Genomic DNA, 16,801 nt, shown 5'->3' with positions numbered 1-16,801 from the left:
GAGAAAGGTCTTTGTGATAACTAACAGCTTCTCCAACTACTATCTCAATCAGTTGTGCCAAAAAAACTAATAAAAGAGGCTTATTCATAATTTATAGTGAAACAGCAATAAAATAAACAAAATGTAAACACTTTACCATGTTTAAGTATAAACTGTATAGTTTGGAGATGAGTGAATGTGAATGAGAAGAGACTTCAGATTTGGTAAATCTTCTCTCTTTTGGCAAAGCTGCCCCTCATTTAGGCATCATTTCACCATAATAGCTAAGAGTTCCTGAAAGCTCACGGTGTGCCATGTCCTAGGTGTCCTTGCATGATCCTGACATGCATTATCCCGTTTAACTCTGAGCGAGCCCTTTGAAGTAGCCTCTACTTCAGTATTACAAAAGGAGGAAACTAAAATGGAGAGAGGCCAAACAATTAGATAAAGTCACATACCTACTAAGATTAGCAGAGAATGTTCTCCAAGGGCACTTGGTATACTTTGGCCAAGTAATGTGGTTTAAGGTTTGAGTTCTTACAGCAGTAGTGTCAGGCACTCAGGAGTGAGGTTTCATATCTCACCCCTTACCCACTGCTCAAGGAGGTAGACAGTGCTAGACTCCCTCTCAAAGATGGAGAGACTAAGGCTCAAGGAGGTAGACAGTGCTAGACTCCCTCTCAAAGATGGAGAGACTAAGGCTCAAGGAGGTAGACAGTGCTAGACTCCCTCTCAAAGATGGAGAGACTAAGGCTCAAGGAGGTAGACAGTGCTAGACTCCCTCTCAAAGATGGAGAGACTAAAGCTAAGTAACCTGGTCAAGGTCACCTAACAGTTGCAGAACTGGTTACAATCATTTTCTAGTTTTGTAACTAGTTACCCTTAACTATTGTAGATTTTTAAAATATCCCAATACAGACCTCAAATTCTGAAAACAGAGGTTATATAGGGAATGATTATACCAAACTATTATACCAGCTTTTCTTTCTTCCCTGAAAATTTTATCTCCCATGTGTTACCCTTCACCAGAGGATATTAAGTAAGTAAAGCAAAGAAAAAAAATACATTATCAATCAGTGTTTCTTAGCAGGTGTAGTGAAGGTGGCATGAAACTAATTTTGGACTTTTGGTGGGTTTTTCCATGTAACATCTATTCCTTATTTCATGGATAAATCAAGAATTGGGAGCCACTGTGACTGCCTTCTACACAAAAGCAAAGCCTCATTGTTCATTTATTTTGAGAAACAGCAAAAGTGACCACTACTTAAATGAGAGATTATACAAGGAATAAGAAGACTTTCAAAGCTTCTCATCTTTCTTTCCAAAGGATTCCCGCTTAAAAAAAAAAAATAACCTGTCTCTATTAAGTAATAACAACCTGCTCCTCTAAATATTCTATTCTTCCTTCTGTGGTTTTGTCTAGGAGACACTCAGCATTTATGTCATAATTACCCCAACTTCACCCAGCTCTGTTTTCCTAGGACATAGTTGCTAATAAAGAATCAAATAATTTGGGGCTCTCTTAGAATCTCCTTAACCCAGTCCTTCAGACAAGCCATCACCAATCGATCAGAAATGACAAGGGAGATAAAAACTTATTTTTAATTCCTAAAACAGTGCTATCCAACAGAATGAATTGTGATGATGGAAATGCTCTATAATCTGCACTGTCCGATACCGTAGCCACTAGCCACATGTGGCTATTATGTATTTGAAATGTGGCTGGTATGATTGAAGAACAAGATTTTAAACTTTATATAACTTAAAAAAATTGTAATCCTCACCTCAGGATAAGTTTTTATTGATTTCAGTGAGAGAGGAAGAGAGAGAGAGAAACATTGATGCAAGGGAGAAACATTCACTGGTTGCCTCCTGTAACGGGGATCAAACTTGCAACTCGGTATGTGCCCTGATGGAGAATCGAACTCGCAACCTTTTTGGTGTACGGGATGATGCTCCAACCAACTGAACCACCTGGCCAGGGTGACTTTATACACCTTAAATTTAGAAAAACCACATATAACTATTGGCTACCTTAAGAAACAACACAGCTCTAGAATCTCAACTAGATCTGGCTGAATCTTATGTATACAGATTTATGTACTGCTGAGGTTTGGTCCGAAAACAATTATCTTTAGATTGAATAAGTTAAGAAAGCCTTTGGCCCTTCCATTCAGCTTTGTAAGAGCAGCAGCATGACTCACTGAACTAAAATGGTCTCAAGCATCGAATTTGGCCCTACAAGCACCTTGTGTTGACTAGGGAAGACGGAAGGGCAGGGCAAACCTCCCAGCACTGACCAGGCCTTAATAAACTGAATAAGCCAAATAGGGTTCACACCCGGAGGTTTCTTCCCTAGCGGGGCAAAGGGAGGATGAATATGGCTGTCACCGGCGACACCTGCTTCTCTGTCCATCTACTAGTATATTTCCCGAGGTAACACAACAAAACCAGCTTTGATCAGATGAAGAGAAAGTGAAAAATGGCACTTATATATACCTGGTTCGCAATGATGATCAACATTTCACTACTAAAGAATATTAAACAAAATCAGGCTTACAGCACATAAAGATACGGCATCAGTCACAAAAGAGGTGGCTCAGCATTTCCGTTAGGAGTTATTAGTCTATGAGGGTGGAGGTCACAGCCACTGGGCCAGTTGGCTTCTCTGGGCTAATAACCAGAGTCTATGCTACTAAATAGGCTGGCAACTCATGGATTCATGCTTTTGGTCACAAAAGGGTCTGGGAAACAGATGAGATCATTATCTAAAACCCATTTCAATGACTGAAACCATGACTAAAAAAACATGCCTTATTGATAATAAACAGCTTTATGTGCAAAAGGCAGGACACACATATAAGAACCTTCAAGTCTGTGTTTGGATCTCTAAAATGTTCTACCATAATCAATATTCATGCAAATATGAAACCTTCCGGGTTCACCACAGTAACAGTAATAATAATAACCAAGCCACGGGAGCGCTAATGATGGTTACGTTTAATGGACACTTTGTTTTTGCCAGGCATTGTTCTAAGCTATACATACTCATTTTATCTCCAAGACAACTCTGGTGGGTATAATTATTTCCCTCACTTATAGATGGGAAAATTGAGATTGAGAGGCAAAATAACTTGCTCAAGAATAAAAAATTATTACATGTCAGCCACTAGTTTCAACTCCTAGTCGGCCCCCTGCAATATCTCCCGAATCTTGTAGTTGTTTTTTTCTTCGCCCTGTTCCCGTCCCCCACCAAGGCCTGCTCTGCACTATTATCTGTGTCCATGCATTATGCATACATGCATATAAGTTCTTTGATTAATCTCTTCCCACCTCACCCCCCTTCCCTCTGAGATTCATCTATCTAGTCCATGCTTCTATGTCTCTGGAACTATTTTGTTTACCAGTTTATTTTGTTCGTCAGGTTTTAACCACTGTTACTCCCACTGCTTGGAACCACTGAGCCTAGAACTTAAAATTTCACCTGTGGACCAGCAACATCTGTATTACCTGGGAGCTCGCTAAAAACACAGACTCAGTCCAGCCTCAGCCCCAGTGAATCAAAAACTGCATTTGACAAGATCCACGTATAATTCACATGCGTCTTAACGTTTGAGAAGCACTTATTGTGGGGTGGGGCGATGCTAGAAAAGAAAGGAGAAAACAGAAAAGAGGAACCACTCAATAGTTCTCCTCCCTAAAGCTCAGGGATCTTCCAAAATCTGCCGGGAATGCCCTGATGGGGTGAGGAGCAAGACAGAAAACAATCAAGGGGAAGGAGTAGAGAAAATAATTCTATGAGGGACGTTACGGTTTTACTATTTCTCAACGTTGTTTGTATGCACAAACATTAATATGAGTAACTTTAATATGCCAAAGATACAAAAGTGGGTAAGATAATTTAGAACAAGCTTCAAAATATTCCAAGTTGGCCTGGCCAGTTGGCTCAGCTGGTTGGAGTGCTGTCCCATACACCAAAAAGTTGCAGGTTCAATTCCTGGTCAGGGCACATACCTAGGTTGCAGGTTTGATCCCCGGACAGGGAGCCTATGGGAGGCAACCGATGGATGTTTCTCTCGCACATCAATGTTTTTTTTCTCTCTCTCTAAAAATCAATGAAACATATCTTTGGGTGAGGATTGAAAAAAAATATATATGTAGTCCAAGGTTACCTGTTATGCTGACATGAGAAACAGTGGTCATTAAAAATAAACCAAAACATTTAAGCCTAAAAACACTCAGCTTGTTAAACATCCTTCCACCCCTGCCTTTCTGTAGCTGGTCAGCTGAGTGAGTGCTGCCGGGGGGAAAGTCCAGTCACAGATCCCACCTCGACCCAACGCTCAGGCAGACGCTTCCCTCCTGGCTGTCCTCCTCCGCTGCCTCCGCTGCTCACTCCCCTGGAGCGGCTCGCCCCCGGCTCCGCGCCTGCGCCCTTCTCCATGTCCATTTCCACGGTGGCCTCGGTGCATTTTTTTCTTTTAATACCAAAACACTGTTTATTTTAGAGCCAGCCTTCCGAATAAGGCAGGTGAGCAAATATCTGAATGTGTGGGGTAGGGACACATTGCACGCATTCCATCTAGACAGGTGTTTAAATTACAGCGGGAATAAATACAGGTGATGGATTGAAAAGAGGGTAGGAGAAACAGAGAGGGAGCCAATTTCCGGCGGCTGGCCCGCCCAAGTGTTATTGCTTGTTACTGCTGTTTGCTAAAAGTAGTGCTGCTGCCAGTGCTATAATTAAAATATGATGGTACTGCCCTGATGGCTTCCCAGAATATACCACCACCCACCCAGATACATAACCTCTTGGTATCTAAAGAGGACCAGGGCCAGGCCTAACCTAGATCACTGTTGCTCTAGTTGGCATGCTCTAGAAATGCTGGGGTCCTACGTGATCAAAACAGTCCCAACCTCAGATGATTTGATAAATATTCGCTGCGTTGCCTATCACAGGCAAGGCCTTGGGTAAACCTTAGGGGTATATACAGATTCAACTGTGGCCCCTGCTCTAAAGCCACAAAGGAATTTGTGTTCACCCAGACAAACAGCAACATACAAGGCCTCCAGAATGTAAGTGCCATAACGAAAGTGCTAAGGAAATTCAAAGAAGGCATCTGAGCTGGGCCTGGAAGGATAGGTAGGAGATTTTGGGGGAGGGAGTGGGGACAGTAGTTCCTCCCTGGCAAGAAAAATCGTAAGTAATGCAAAAACAAATAAGCAGGAAGAATATCTGAGAAACAAAAAGCAGTCTACTAGTAATTTGGCAAAAGCCTAGAGCAGAAGAGAGGAAGAGGCAGACAAACAGCTTGGAGAGGTCTTTGCGTACCACGCTAAAGATTCTGTCCTTTATCTATAGGCCAACAGTAAGCTTGCTCAGGGTTCTGAGAGTAGCGCTGCATCAGAATTGCGGGCAGGCAGTTGAGAATCCCAAGTCTGGCGAGAGGTAATAAGGCTGGGATGAGGACATACTAGTATTACTGCTGGTCTCCCCTCATTTCCCTCCTGGGCTAAGGCAGAGTGCTGGGCCTTGGAGCCGGAGAACTGCATCTGTAATACAATATATTCACTCGAGTTCATGTGCTCATTGTTCACGTTTTCTTTTTGGATTGGCCGTCTTTTGGATTCCATTTTCCCATGTAGCGGGTGAAGAAGGGGCTGCCTGCCCCTTAAAAGAGAGAAGGTCAAAGAGTGGGAAGCTGGAGCTGCTTTGCTCTAGGGCCCTCTGAGAAAAGGCACCTTTCCTTAGCTGTGTCTTTCCATACTTGTCTTCAACAGTAAAGTGGTTTTGAGGATCAAGATTAGGGGAGGGTCTGGGGGGAAGGCACCCCAGGAGGATGACTAGATGGCCCCAGTGCTTCAGTCTAGGTCTGAGGCTTGGAGGGCAAAAGGAGACACTGCATCATATGCCCAAGTCACTAAAAGCTCGGAGTTCCACTCAGGAGTTTAGAACCAAAAATCTGACAGTAATTAAAGAAGGCTTTCACTTGAAGGATCCCCTCTGGGCATCTTCTCCTCAACCTCAAGATGGTGACGATGGAATCCTGGGTTCCAGCCACAGTTCTCTGAATCTGAATTTAATGACCGTGTGTGCAGTAATGTCCAGCCCCCGCTTTAAGCCCCAAAACCAAACATACTGACATCTAAAGATGGCGAGGCTTTAGTAGATACTTGAAAAACACCACCACAGGTTAATGAAAAAAGTGGGATGCTGGTATCCAGCGGGACTCCTTGAGAACTCACCTGCTCAACTGTCAGCCAGCATCTGCCTCTATGTACCCAGGTGCTATCAGTCCCTTAAGGACAAGACTTCACTCATAGCAAACCACAGAATCCCACATTTCTTTAAAAGTGGTTTGTTTATAAATGTAGTGACAAAAACCCTCCTCTAACTGGGCCTGCAGATTTTCACATGACTTTACCTTTCTTGACACAGAAGCAATTTCCTCATTCTAGCATAGTCAATAAAAGCCTTAGATAATTCTTGTCTGATGAGGCCCAGAGATGAGGTTTCAAAAGATTATTTCATTAATTCAACAAATATTTATCAGACACCTACTCTGTGAGTGGCATTCTTTTGAGCACTGAAGATAGCCTGGTGGGGAACATATCACTAAATATATAAAACTAGAGGCCCGTTGCACGAAGAGATTCGTGCAATAGGCCTTCCTTCCCCTGGCTGCCGGCACTGGTTTTCCTCCGGCACCCGGGACCCAGGCCTTCGCTCCAGCTGCAGTGGAGAAGCGAAGCCTCTTCAGCCTTCAGTCTTCGCTGCTCTGGCCGGAGCCTTCAGTCTTCACTCTGCGCCTGCGTATGCAAATTAACCACCATCTTTGTTGGGTTAATTTGCATACACTCCTGATTGGCTGGTGAGTGTAGCAGAGGGATGGTCAACATACATGTTTGTCTATTATTAGGTAAGATGTGTGAAGCAAGGATGACTATAAATTTGGAACAATCATTTTGGGCCAAATCATTAATATTAATAGCCATATCTGACCTAAAAGTTTTGAGAGGTTCTTGCAGACCCTGGGTTTATTGGGCACCAATAGGAACCTAGTTGGGAGAATTTCTATAAACCATTTGAAATTAATGCAAATTTCAAAGTTTGAGTGTACATTTTTTTCAGGAGAAAGAATACAGTTTTCATTCAGTTCTCAAAGGGATCTCTGACTCCAGAAAGGTTAAGAAGTATTTGGACTGACATGAATACGAATTTGTCTAAATTTGCATTCATACTGTCCTCTCTGCAGGCTCAAGCACTGACATGGCTACAACTCCGGGTAATGTCACAGGAACCACAGGCTCTCAGTGCTAAGCTCAGTCATTTTAGTCTCATGAGAGTCCTTATTCAAACAGGAAGAGGCAGAAACGCACAAAGGGAAAGAGCAGGGAGTCAGACAGACCTGGATTTGAGTCTGGATCAATCACTTTCCATTTTGTGACCATAGCAGTCACTTAATCTCTAAGCTTCTAATTTCTTCATCTGTAAAAAAAAAATATGTACCTCATACGGTTAAAGAGAGAATACTTACGAAGTGCTTGGCACAGTGCCTATAACTAAAGTAGACATTCAACTAATGTCAGCTGCTTTTTTATGAAGGGCAGGTATGGTCTCATTAATTTTTAAAATGGAGAGCAATCGTTTAAAAAAATATAAAACCCGACAAAATACAGAAAAATTCTTTTCAATTTAGCTTGCATGTGTTAAGTACCTACCAAGTGCTAGGAGAAGGTTAGAAAGAATTGCCATCAGATGAATTGCCATCTACACTAATAAAAGACAAACATGCTAATTGACTGTACCTTCCCTACGCCCAAGCCATGCCCACCAGCCAATCAGAGCAACTGTATGCAAATTAACCCAACCAAGATGGAGGCCAGCAGCCACGGAGCTGAAGCAAGCAGGAGGCTTGGTTGCCCCAGCGATGGAGGAAGCCAAGCTTCCCACCTGCTCTGGCCAGCTGTGGCCTCCACAAAAGGCAACAAAGTTTCAATTATATAAGCTAAATAAATCCCAGATACCTGCTTCCAGCCAGCCTCCACTGAGAGCTTGGGTGGCTGGGGGCTGTGGCCAGCCTGCAAACAGCCATCAGCTCCTCACCCAGGATGGCCATACCTTCATGGGGTGAGGGTCCCCACTGGGGGGCTTGGCCAGCCTACAAACAGCCATCAGCCCCTCACCCAGGCTGGCCAGGTACCCCAGCGGGGACCCTACCCTGAAGGGACTGTGGCCAGCCTGCAAACAGCCATCAGCCCCTCACCCACGCTGGCCAGGCACCCCAGGGGGGACCCCCACCCTGAAGGGGGTGAGGCCAACCTGCAAACAGCCATCAGCCCCTCGCCCGGGCTGGCCAGGCACCCCAGTGTGTACCCCAACCCTGAAGGGGCTGTGGCCAGCCTGCACAAAGCCATCAGCCACCCACTCAGGCTGGCCAGGCACCCCAGCGGGGACCCCCACTCTGAAGGGGATATGGCCAGTCTGAAAATGGCCCTCAGCCCCTCACCCAGGCTGGCCAGGCACCCCTAGCAGGGACCCCCACCCTGAAGGGGATGTGGCCAGTCTGAAAACGGCCCTCAGTCCCTCACCCAGGCTGGCCAGGCACCCCAGTGGGATCCCCACCCTGATCTGGGACACCCTTCAGGGCAAACCAGCCGGCCCCCACCTGTGCACCAGGCCTCTATCCTATATAATAAAAGGGTAATATGCAAATTGACCCTAACAGCAGAGTGACTGGGAATCACTGGTCACTATGACACACACTGACCACCAGGGGGCAGACACTCAATGCAGGAGCTGCCCCCTGGTGGTCAGTGTGCTCCCACATGGGGAGCTCTGCTCAGCCACAAGCCAGGCTGATGGCTGCCAGTACAGCGGTGGTGGTGGGAGCCTCTCCCGCCTCCTCAGCAGCGCTAAGGATGTCCGACTGCAGCTAGGCCTGCTCCCCGCTGTCAAGTGGACATCCCTTGAGGGCTCCTGGGCTGCCAGAGGGATGTCTGACTGCCAGCTTAGGTCCAATACCCCGGGGAGCGGGCCTAAGCCAGAAAGTGGTCATTCCCTGAGGGGTCCCAGACTGCGAGAGGGCACAGGCCGGCCTGAGGGACCCTCCTGAGTGCACAAATTTTTGTGCACCGGACCTCTAGTGTAGTTTATAACTCAATAGGAAAGAAGAGATGTATAATAAGTATAAAAGATTAGTTATAGAGAGTGATGAATGAAGGGCTAAAGGAGTATAGAAAATGGACAGAAGACTTCTAGCTGGGGCAGCAAGGTCTTCTTCAAGATTCACTACTTTATTTTTAAAAATACATTTTTATTGATTTCAGAGAGAGGAAAAGAGAGAGAAAGGAATGATGAGAGAGAATCATTGATCAGTTGCCTCCCACATGCCCCAATCTGGGGAATTAGCCTGCAACCTAGGCATGTGCCATGACTGAGAATCAAACCATGACTTCCAGGTTCATAGGTCCATGCTCAACCACTGAGCCACACCAGCTGGGCAAGATTCAATTTATTTTTTAAAATGTACTAAGTACTTCTACATCCAGGTGGGGGGAAAACTGGTGAAAAAATGGACATGGTCCCCCTACTCAATCAAATAACTTACATTCCTGTAAAATCAACACATTCATTGAGTACCATCCTTGAGTCGCGTTCTGAGGCAGCAAAGGAGACTGCCCTCAAAGAGCTGGCTGGCTATTAAGGGAGAGAGCTATCTGGACATACACAGTGGCTGAGCGAAATGGCACGCATATGAGTGAAGTGGCATCTATGCTGAGCCTGGACGGATGTCTAAGATTAGACATGGTGACTGGGGAACATTTCCCTTGAGAAGATAGCATACAGTGAGGCACAGAGACCAAGAGAAATTCTGGTTGAACTTCACAAAAGAATGTGTGATGGGAAAGAGACAGACTAGAGGAGTAGCCTGGAGCCAGATTCTAAATTAAAGCTTTGAATAACATTTAATAGCTTGGGCTTCACATTATAGATCACAGGAAGCCCCTCGAGATTCTTGAGCAGAGGAGTACTATTATCAGACTTATGATTTAGAAAGATTCCTTTAGAGCAAAGACTAGGGTGACTAAGAGAGAGGCTGGCTGGGAGGCCATTTAGGAGGTAATTGCAGCTGTCCAGTTGAGAGATAATTAAGGCCTTAAGCAGGACGGTAGATATAAAAGTGAAACAGAGAAGATAAATATCAGAGACATTCTAAAGTCAGAATCAACAAGATATGGCCACCTGCCTGGACGTTTAGAGAGAATAAGGAAGCAAAGAGAGACAATGATAAATCAAAGCTCCTTACCTAAATTCCTAGAGAAATCGCAATGTCGACTAACATAGAGAGGAAAAAAGCGACAAGAGTACGTTTTAGATCTTTAAATATTTTTGAATATTTTAAAAATATGTTGAATATTTTAACGCTGGTAATACAGTTAGGTGGAAGAATCTAGCAGGCAGCTGGAAATTTAGACCTGGCACTCAGCAAAGAGGTTCAAACTAAAAGATGCATATTTGGGAGAAATCCACAGAACAGTACCAGGTGGAGCTATGAGAAGAGACACTACAGAGAGAGGAAAAAGTTCCGCTGTGCCTGGAATTCAGAGATAACTGGAGGATGCCCAGGCATCACCCACCTCTTCCACCAGAGACTCTGCTGTTGACCCAGAGGTTCCCCAGTGCCTGTTCTCGTAACTGAGGTCCATATACCAGTGGCTTAAAAACACGTAGAAAACGCAATCTTTCCAGCAGGAAGAAAAGAGCTCTCAAAGGAATTATTAAAGGGGTGAAGATGCTAAGGGAAGTTTCAGGTAGGAGGTGGTCAATCATAGTGCCACACGCTAAAGGAGAATGAGAATTAAAGACAGGTGACCGAAGCTGGCAATTTCAAGGTCATCAGTGACCAGTGAGAGAGAGTTGGACAAAATGGTCAGAGAGGAAGTGAGACTGCAAGAGTAAGGGGTCGGGGAGGACTGAGGGCAGCAAGGGGGTGTTCCTTCAAAAGAAATTTGGCAGTTCAGGGATGACAAGAGCTTGAGGGGGTGGAGAGCAAAAGAAAAGTTATTTTAGAACAAAAGACCATGCAGTAGGCCAAGGAATTAAAAATTGGGGGCTTAAAGCCTTGAGAGACACAGAAGACGTAGGGAATTGGATGAGATCAACGGGAACTAGGTCTTAGAGCAGAGGCACAGGGATCCAGGAAGGGAGTGTCCTGATACTAACATGATTCTATCTTCCCAAGAAGGAAGTCAAGGCACAAGGAGGGTAAGTAACTTCTCCAAGGTCTCACTGACTCAAGAGTGTCTGCTTTTTCGTTTCTAGGAATGAAGAGTAACGTATATGATACAAAGAAGTACCAGAAAGCATATAGAACCAAAGGAGGTAGGCTTAGCCAACCACAAAATCCAAACACAATGTACAAGCACTCAAGTGTGTCCAGATGAGCGGAGGAGGCAGGAAGGAAGTCTGGGGGCCAAAGGCCCCTGCTGGTGGTAAATTGAGTGTCACCCGCCTCGATCCTAAAGGACATTTGTAACCAGGTCAAACATTTAGCTCCTCTCTGCCAATCTCACTTTCAAATTGGAATTTGTGAAATCGAGATTCACTCAAGGTCTACTGTGGACCATGAATAAATCAGCAAGACAACAATGGTAGCTGCTACAGCAAAAGAAATGAAGAAATAAATTCCTTTGTGAATTCTTTCAATGCATATGAATGAGTGAGAGTGAATGAGGACTGGTGTGAACCAAGCATTCCATACCTAAGCATATAAACATTCTATTCCTAAGCATATATCCTTCTCTAGGACTAGGCAGGGAAGTATTAGGGCAAGGAGCAAAAAATGAAATTAAATGGTTTTCTTTTCTACTCTCCATCGAAATGAAAAATGTGAGAAGCAAAACGTGTCTCCTCCCTCCTATGTATCTGTCAGCACATTTCCAGGAGGCCTGGCCACATCCCGGGCACTGGCTGGCTGGGGAACAGAGACTGATGGAGCCCTCGCCTGGGTGGTCTGCTGTTATCCCTTTGATTAAACTCCCAGGCGGGAAGAGCTGGAGCTGCTCCTAATGATAGCTGGGTCCTGAAATCTCACACGCGCCGCACAGAGAGGGCCACTGCTCCCTCCGATTCCCTGCCTCCCTCCTCACCGCAGAGCTGGGCTGATTTGCCACATTCTTCTGTGCACTCAGGGCAGTGACCACAGGGGCTGCGTCTGTGCAGAGCGCTGCAGTTGTAAAGAGCACCCCTCCCAGCACTGAGTGAGGCAGAGATAGTGAGACCTCACACCCCGCTCCACCCCAGCACCCTGCCAGCTACTGCAGCGCTCCCCCACCACAGGGGAAAGATGCTTGTGGAAAACCTTGCTTTCAGGGAGTACACACTGCTTTCCAGAGGCTCCCATCCTCCCCAAATAACCAGCCTCTCACATGACAAGGGAAAGACCTAAATGGGATCTGCCTTCTGTTCAGACTTGGAAGGTATTTGTTGAATAATCGTACGTTAAGAATATGTATCTTGCCCTAACTGGTTTGGCTCAGTGGATAGAGCGTCAGCCTGCGGACTGAAAGGTTCCAGGTTCGATTCCAGTCAAGGGCATGTACCTTGGTTGCGGCACATCCCCAGTAGGAGGTGTGCAGGAGGTAGCTGATCGATGTTTCTAACTCTCTATCCCTCTCCCTTTCTCTCTGTAAAAAATCAATAAAATATTTTTTAAAAAGAATATGTATCTTGTCCTAGCTGGTTTGGCTCAGTGGACAGCGCATTGGCCAGCTGACTGAAGGGCCCCAGGTTCAATTCTGGTCAAGGGCATGTATCTCCCAAGGGCACATACCTCCGTTGCAGGCTTGATCCCTGGCAGTGGTCAGGGCACATATGGGAGGCCACCAATTGATATCTCTCTCTCACATTGATTCTCTCTTTCTGTCTCTCCCCCTCCCTTCCACTCTCTCTAAAAACCAATGAAAAATATCTTTGGGGAAGGATTAACAAAAACAAAACAAAAGAACATGTATCTCTTCTAACTTCAAGTATACTTGAGCTGGCACAAGTATTTCTGAAGTGGCCACTGTGGCTACCCGTACTGTGGTCAGGCAAGTTTGACATTCTCATGTGTTCTAGGCCATAAACGAAGTTCAGGCATAGCAGCAGCAGTAAAAGCAATGAGGTTCTGTGTGTATACGGATTCCTAAGAATGCAGCCTTTAATGTAAATTCTGGGTAACTCAAAGTTTTGGGTTGTCAGAGTTCTTTGCTTCTTTACTTTTGGCTAGTTTACTCTTCCTCTGCATCTTCACCGGTGAGCAGGGAGAGAAAGGGGTGACAATGCCTCATCCATCCTCCTCCCAGCTGCCTGAGGGATCCAGCTAATGGTCTCTATGGCTCCCAGTCAACTTTGAAATGAAGACTGAGTTCCTGCAAGGAGCATTCAAAGCTCTCCGTGAATCAGCCCTTGTCTTCTCATCCAGCTTCCATCCTAGCTGGCCCTGCTGGCTCCCTGTCCTACAACACCACTAACCAGAATGGGAGTTAGTTCATGCTGAGGACTGTCTTCTATCATCCCCACAGATTGGTGCCCAAGCCTGGAACACTCTTAAGAGCTTAATAAAATGTTTTTGAATGAATAAATAAAAAAACACATCTGAATAAAAAAATTTTATGGAGAATGCCACTAAAAACTTTTTTTTATCCTCACCCAAGGAAATGTTTATTGATTTGAGAGAAAGAGGGAGAGAGAAAGAGAGAGAGAAACATCAATGTGAGAAAGAAACATTGGTTGCCTCCTGCCCTGACTGGGGATTGAACCCGGTATGTGCCCTGACCGGGAATCGTACTCATAACTTTTTGGTGTACAGGACAACACTCCAACCAACTGAGCCACCCAGCCAGGACTGCCACGAAAAACTTTAATGGGCTAAATAACTGAAACTGTGGACAATATAAAATGATTTTCCAGAAAATGGTGCTGTTCTATTTTCCCCAACAACAAATAAAGAACCCGAGGTTGAGAGAAGTTGAGTGAATTTTCCAAAATCACACAGCTAGTCAGTGACAGAAGGCAGGTCTTTAGATGGCCAACTCAACTCTCTTCCCACTACTCCACCCTGCTCATTAGCTACTACAGCACCGCCCTCAGCACTGCTCCAAGCACTAACCAGACTGTTCCCAAGACTCTAAACGCTAAGACTGACATCTATTGGCAAGTTCAGAGCCCTACGAAGAGGAGTCTGATGGACTTTTAAATTCATTGGCACTGAAATTCTTCTTAGCTGAGAAAGATGGACTGATGAAAGACAACTTTCCAATGATAATACCCTCACCTAAGATTCCCACAAGATCAGGATCCTGTCATTCTGCAAGGTCTGCAATCCACCAAATGACACAAGTGGAAAATATGTAAATACCAATATTGGCTATGTTTTTAAAAAAATATATTTTATTGAATTTTTTTCAGAGAGGAAGGGAGAGGTATAGAGAGTTAGAAACATCGATGAGAGAGAACCATCAATCAGCTGCCTCCTGCACACTCCCTACTGGGGATGTGCCTACAACTAAGGTACATGCCCTTGACCAGAATCGAACCTGGGACCCTTGAGTCCGCAGGTCGACGCTCCATCCACTGAGCCAAACCGGTTAGGGCTTGGCTATGTTTCTTTACTACAGTTGCAAAGAAAAAATTTTAATGCTTTGGTGCTTCTAGCTGCTCATTTATAAATTGGAAACATTATAATCAATGAGCCAACGAAAAGATGTGTAGCAGATCACTGGCCCCTTTCTCCCTTCCTCATAGCCACTTCACATTTCAAAACTCCTTCCCACTCTACTATGGGTGTGATATTCTATTCCCTCTTCCCACTGTTCTATCACTAAAATCTAACTATCTAACTCCCTTCAATTCTCAACATTGCCATTATAAGAGTCTTTGCTTTCTGCTTCACATTGGGTCTCTCCCTCTTACTTCCTTCAAACTATCAGAGATTTGAAAAAGAAAACCAATTACTTTCTCCCATACTGGGATGACGCTGAAGAACAGCTAAAGCTTACCTTTCATTTTGGTCCTAAATTTTAAACAGAGAAGTAGGGCACCACCAGGGAGCAGTGTGTTGCCTACATTGAATATGTACTTAGAGTACAGCTTCACGTTTTCTAGACTTGATATCATTACAGAGTTGCCACCATTTAAGGAATTTGACACAACAGAGATAGAGGAAAATATAACTGTGGGGTTAAGTTATGATCATTTTTTTTTTGGAGGACTTTGATGCCATTTTGCTTTAAGGAAAAGGAGAAGATATGGCTTCTACTTTCAGTTAAATACCACAGCGAGGAGGGGAAAAAAGAATCCCAAAGTTCTTGAAAGTTTCACCTAATCTCATTGTGTTGTAAGCTTGTTATTATCTACCTAACTTAAAAGCCAAAATCCTGATATCTATTTCCACCCAGCCAGCTTTCCAGATGACCTTAAATATATCATTTCTTTCAGCATCAGTTTTCCCCACCTGTGAAATGGGGAGAATAATGTGTTGGAGAAGGGTGTACTGAAATACTTCATTAATCAGTCAGTACCGAAAAAACATCCTGAGATCACAAGATCAAGGACGGTACAATAAAAAAGAAAAGTAAAGGTAATGTTATGGCATTCTGGTAAAAAGATTTATAAGACTAGAATTCACTAGAAAATGTTACCAAATTAAAAAGTTATTTTAAAAGATCCTATAAAAGTTATTTTTAAAGATCCATGAAATAAGTACATCAACAGCAGTTGCAACTTGACTTTGCAATAAGTGTAACAGAAACTCATTTTCTTTCAGTTGAAGAACTCTAGTTCAAAACCAGCTAATACTCATTCAACTGGCATCAGTATATAGAAATCAGCAAGGACAGAGTACCCTGTCATTACTCCCGTGTCAGCTCCGAAGAGCCCTCTGGCACCCCAAACTGTGCATACCTGCTGGGTGAGGAGGCTGATGTGAGTGGAGGGCGAGTACTGCCTCGCTGCCTGCTTCTCGGCTAGCCGCTGAAGTTCAGCTGTAACCATGCTTTGGTTGTACCGCCTGGTATATGAAGAAACATCTTCTCCCTCCTTTTGCATTTTAGCTACTCCTGAATGCTGCTTATTTGCATGGCCTGAACCTGCTAAAAAAAAAAAAAAAAAAAGTTTTTACTCATGTAAAAATAAAATTAAAACAAGATGGTGACAGAGAAACCTCAGCCAGATTACTTTACTGACAACATAAGGAGAAGACACTATCTTCCAATGCTCACAAAAATAAAAAGAAATCCTTACTACATCCTAAAAATTCTTCCTCCTGCCAAATTGTTACATGCATTTATTAATGTGTTTTTGCTCTCTACGATAGCTTGATGAGAAAGAATTTTATCCTGTGTAGTGGAAATAACCAATCCTAGAATTTACTAATCTGAACAAAAATGTAGCCTAGAAATGCATGATTATAATTCTTTTTTTTTCTTGTGTGACTGTACTTGCCGTAGTCTATGGCATCCACTGTCAAGTCATCCACAATCCTTCCAACAAAGCTCTGAGATCAGAGTCCTATTAGTTTTGAACACTGAAATTCTGGCAAGAAAGAAATTCTTTAATATAAGATCAAGGTTCATATTTTTTTCTATACTAAAAGTCACACATCTTACTGAAAAAAAATTAAAAATCCAAAAAGCAGAAACACTGTAATGTGTTTTCTTTCTGTCATACTAATGCTTCTATAACTGTGACCATTCTGTATATATGATTTGGTGTCATTGCTTTTAAAAATCTAAATATTCTCATGTTTATTATGGGATACATACAAAATATTATTTA

At 43.9% G+C, this 16,801-nt stretch overlaps 1 protein-coding gene across 12 annotated transcripts in view; it reads right to left on the bottom strand.

Moving 5' to 3' along the window:
• Positions 1-16,801, bottom strand: part of TTLL5 (tubulin tyrosine ligase like 5) — a 268,899-nt gene that overhangs the window by 133,195 nt on the left and 118,903 nt on the right. For 10 of the 12 annotated variants that reach the window (XM_036313619.1, XM_036313673.1, XM_036313683.1 and 7 more), the window contains one exon: positions 15,929-16,116. In XM_036313619.1, coding sequence (XP_036169512.1) covers positions 15,929-16,116 — 188 coding nt within the window. The remainder of the gene's footprint in view (positions 1-15,928; positions 16,117-16,801) is intronic. The other 2 variants (XM_036313636.1, XM_036313719.1) reach the window with 1 other exon arrangement.

Source organism: Myotis myotis, unplaced genomic scaffold, assembly GCF_014108235.1.
Source record: "Myotis myotis isolate mMyoMyo1 unplaced genomic scaffold, mMyoMyo1.p scaffold_m19_p_1, whole genome shotgun sequence".
NCBI classification, from domain to species: Eukaryota; Metazoa; Chordata; class Mammalia; order Chiroptera; family Vespertilionidae; genus Myotis; species Myotis myotis.
The sequence above is the reverse complement of the archived record's forward strand: the minus strand, read 5'-3'. Positions and strand labels throughout refer to the sequence as shown.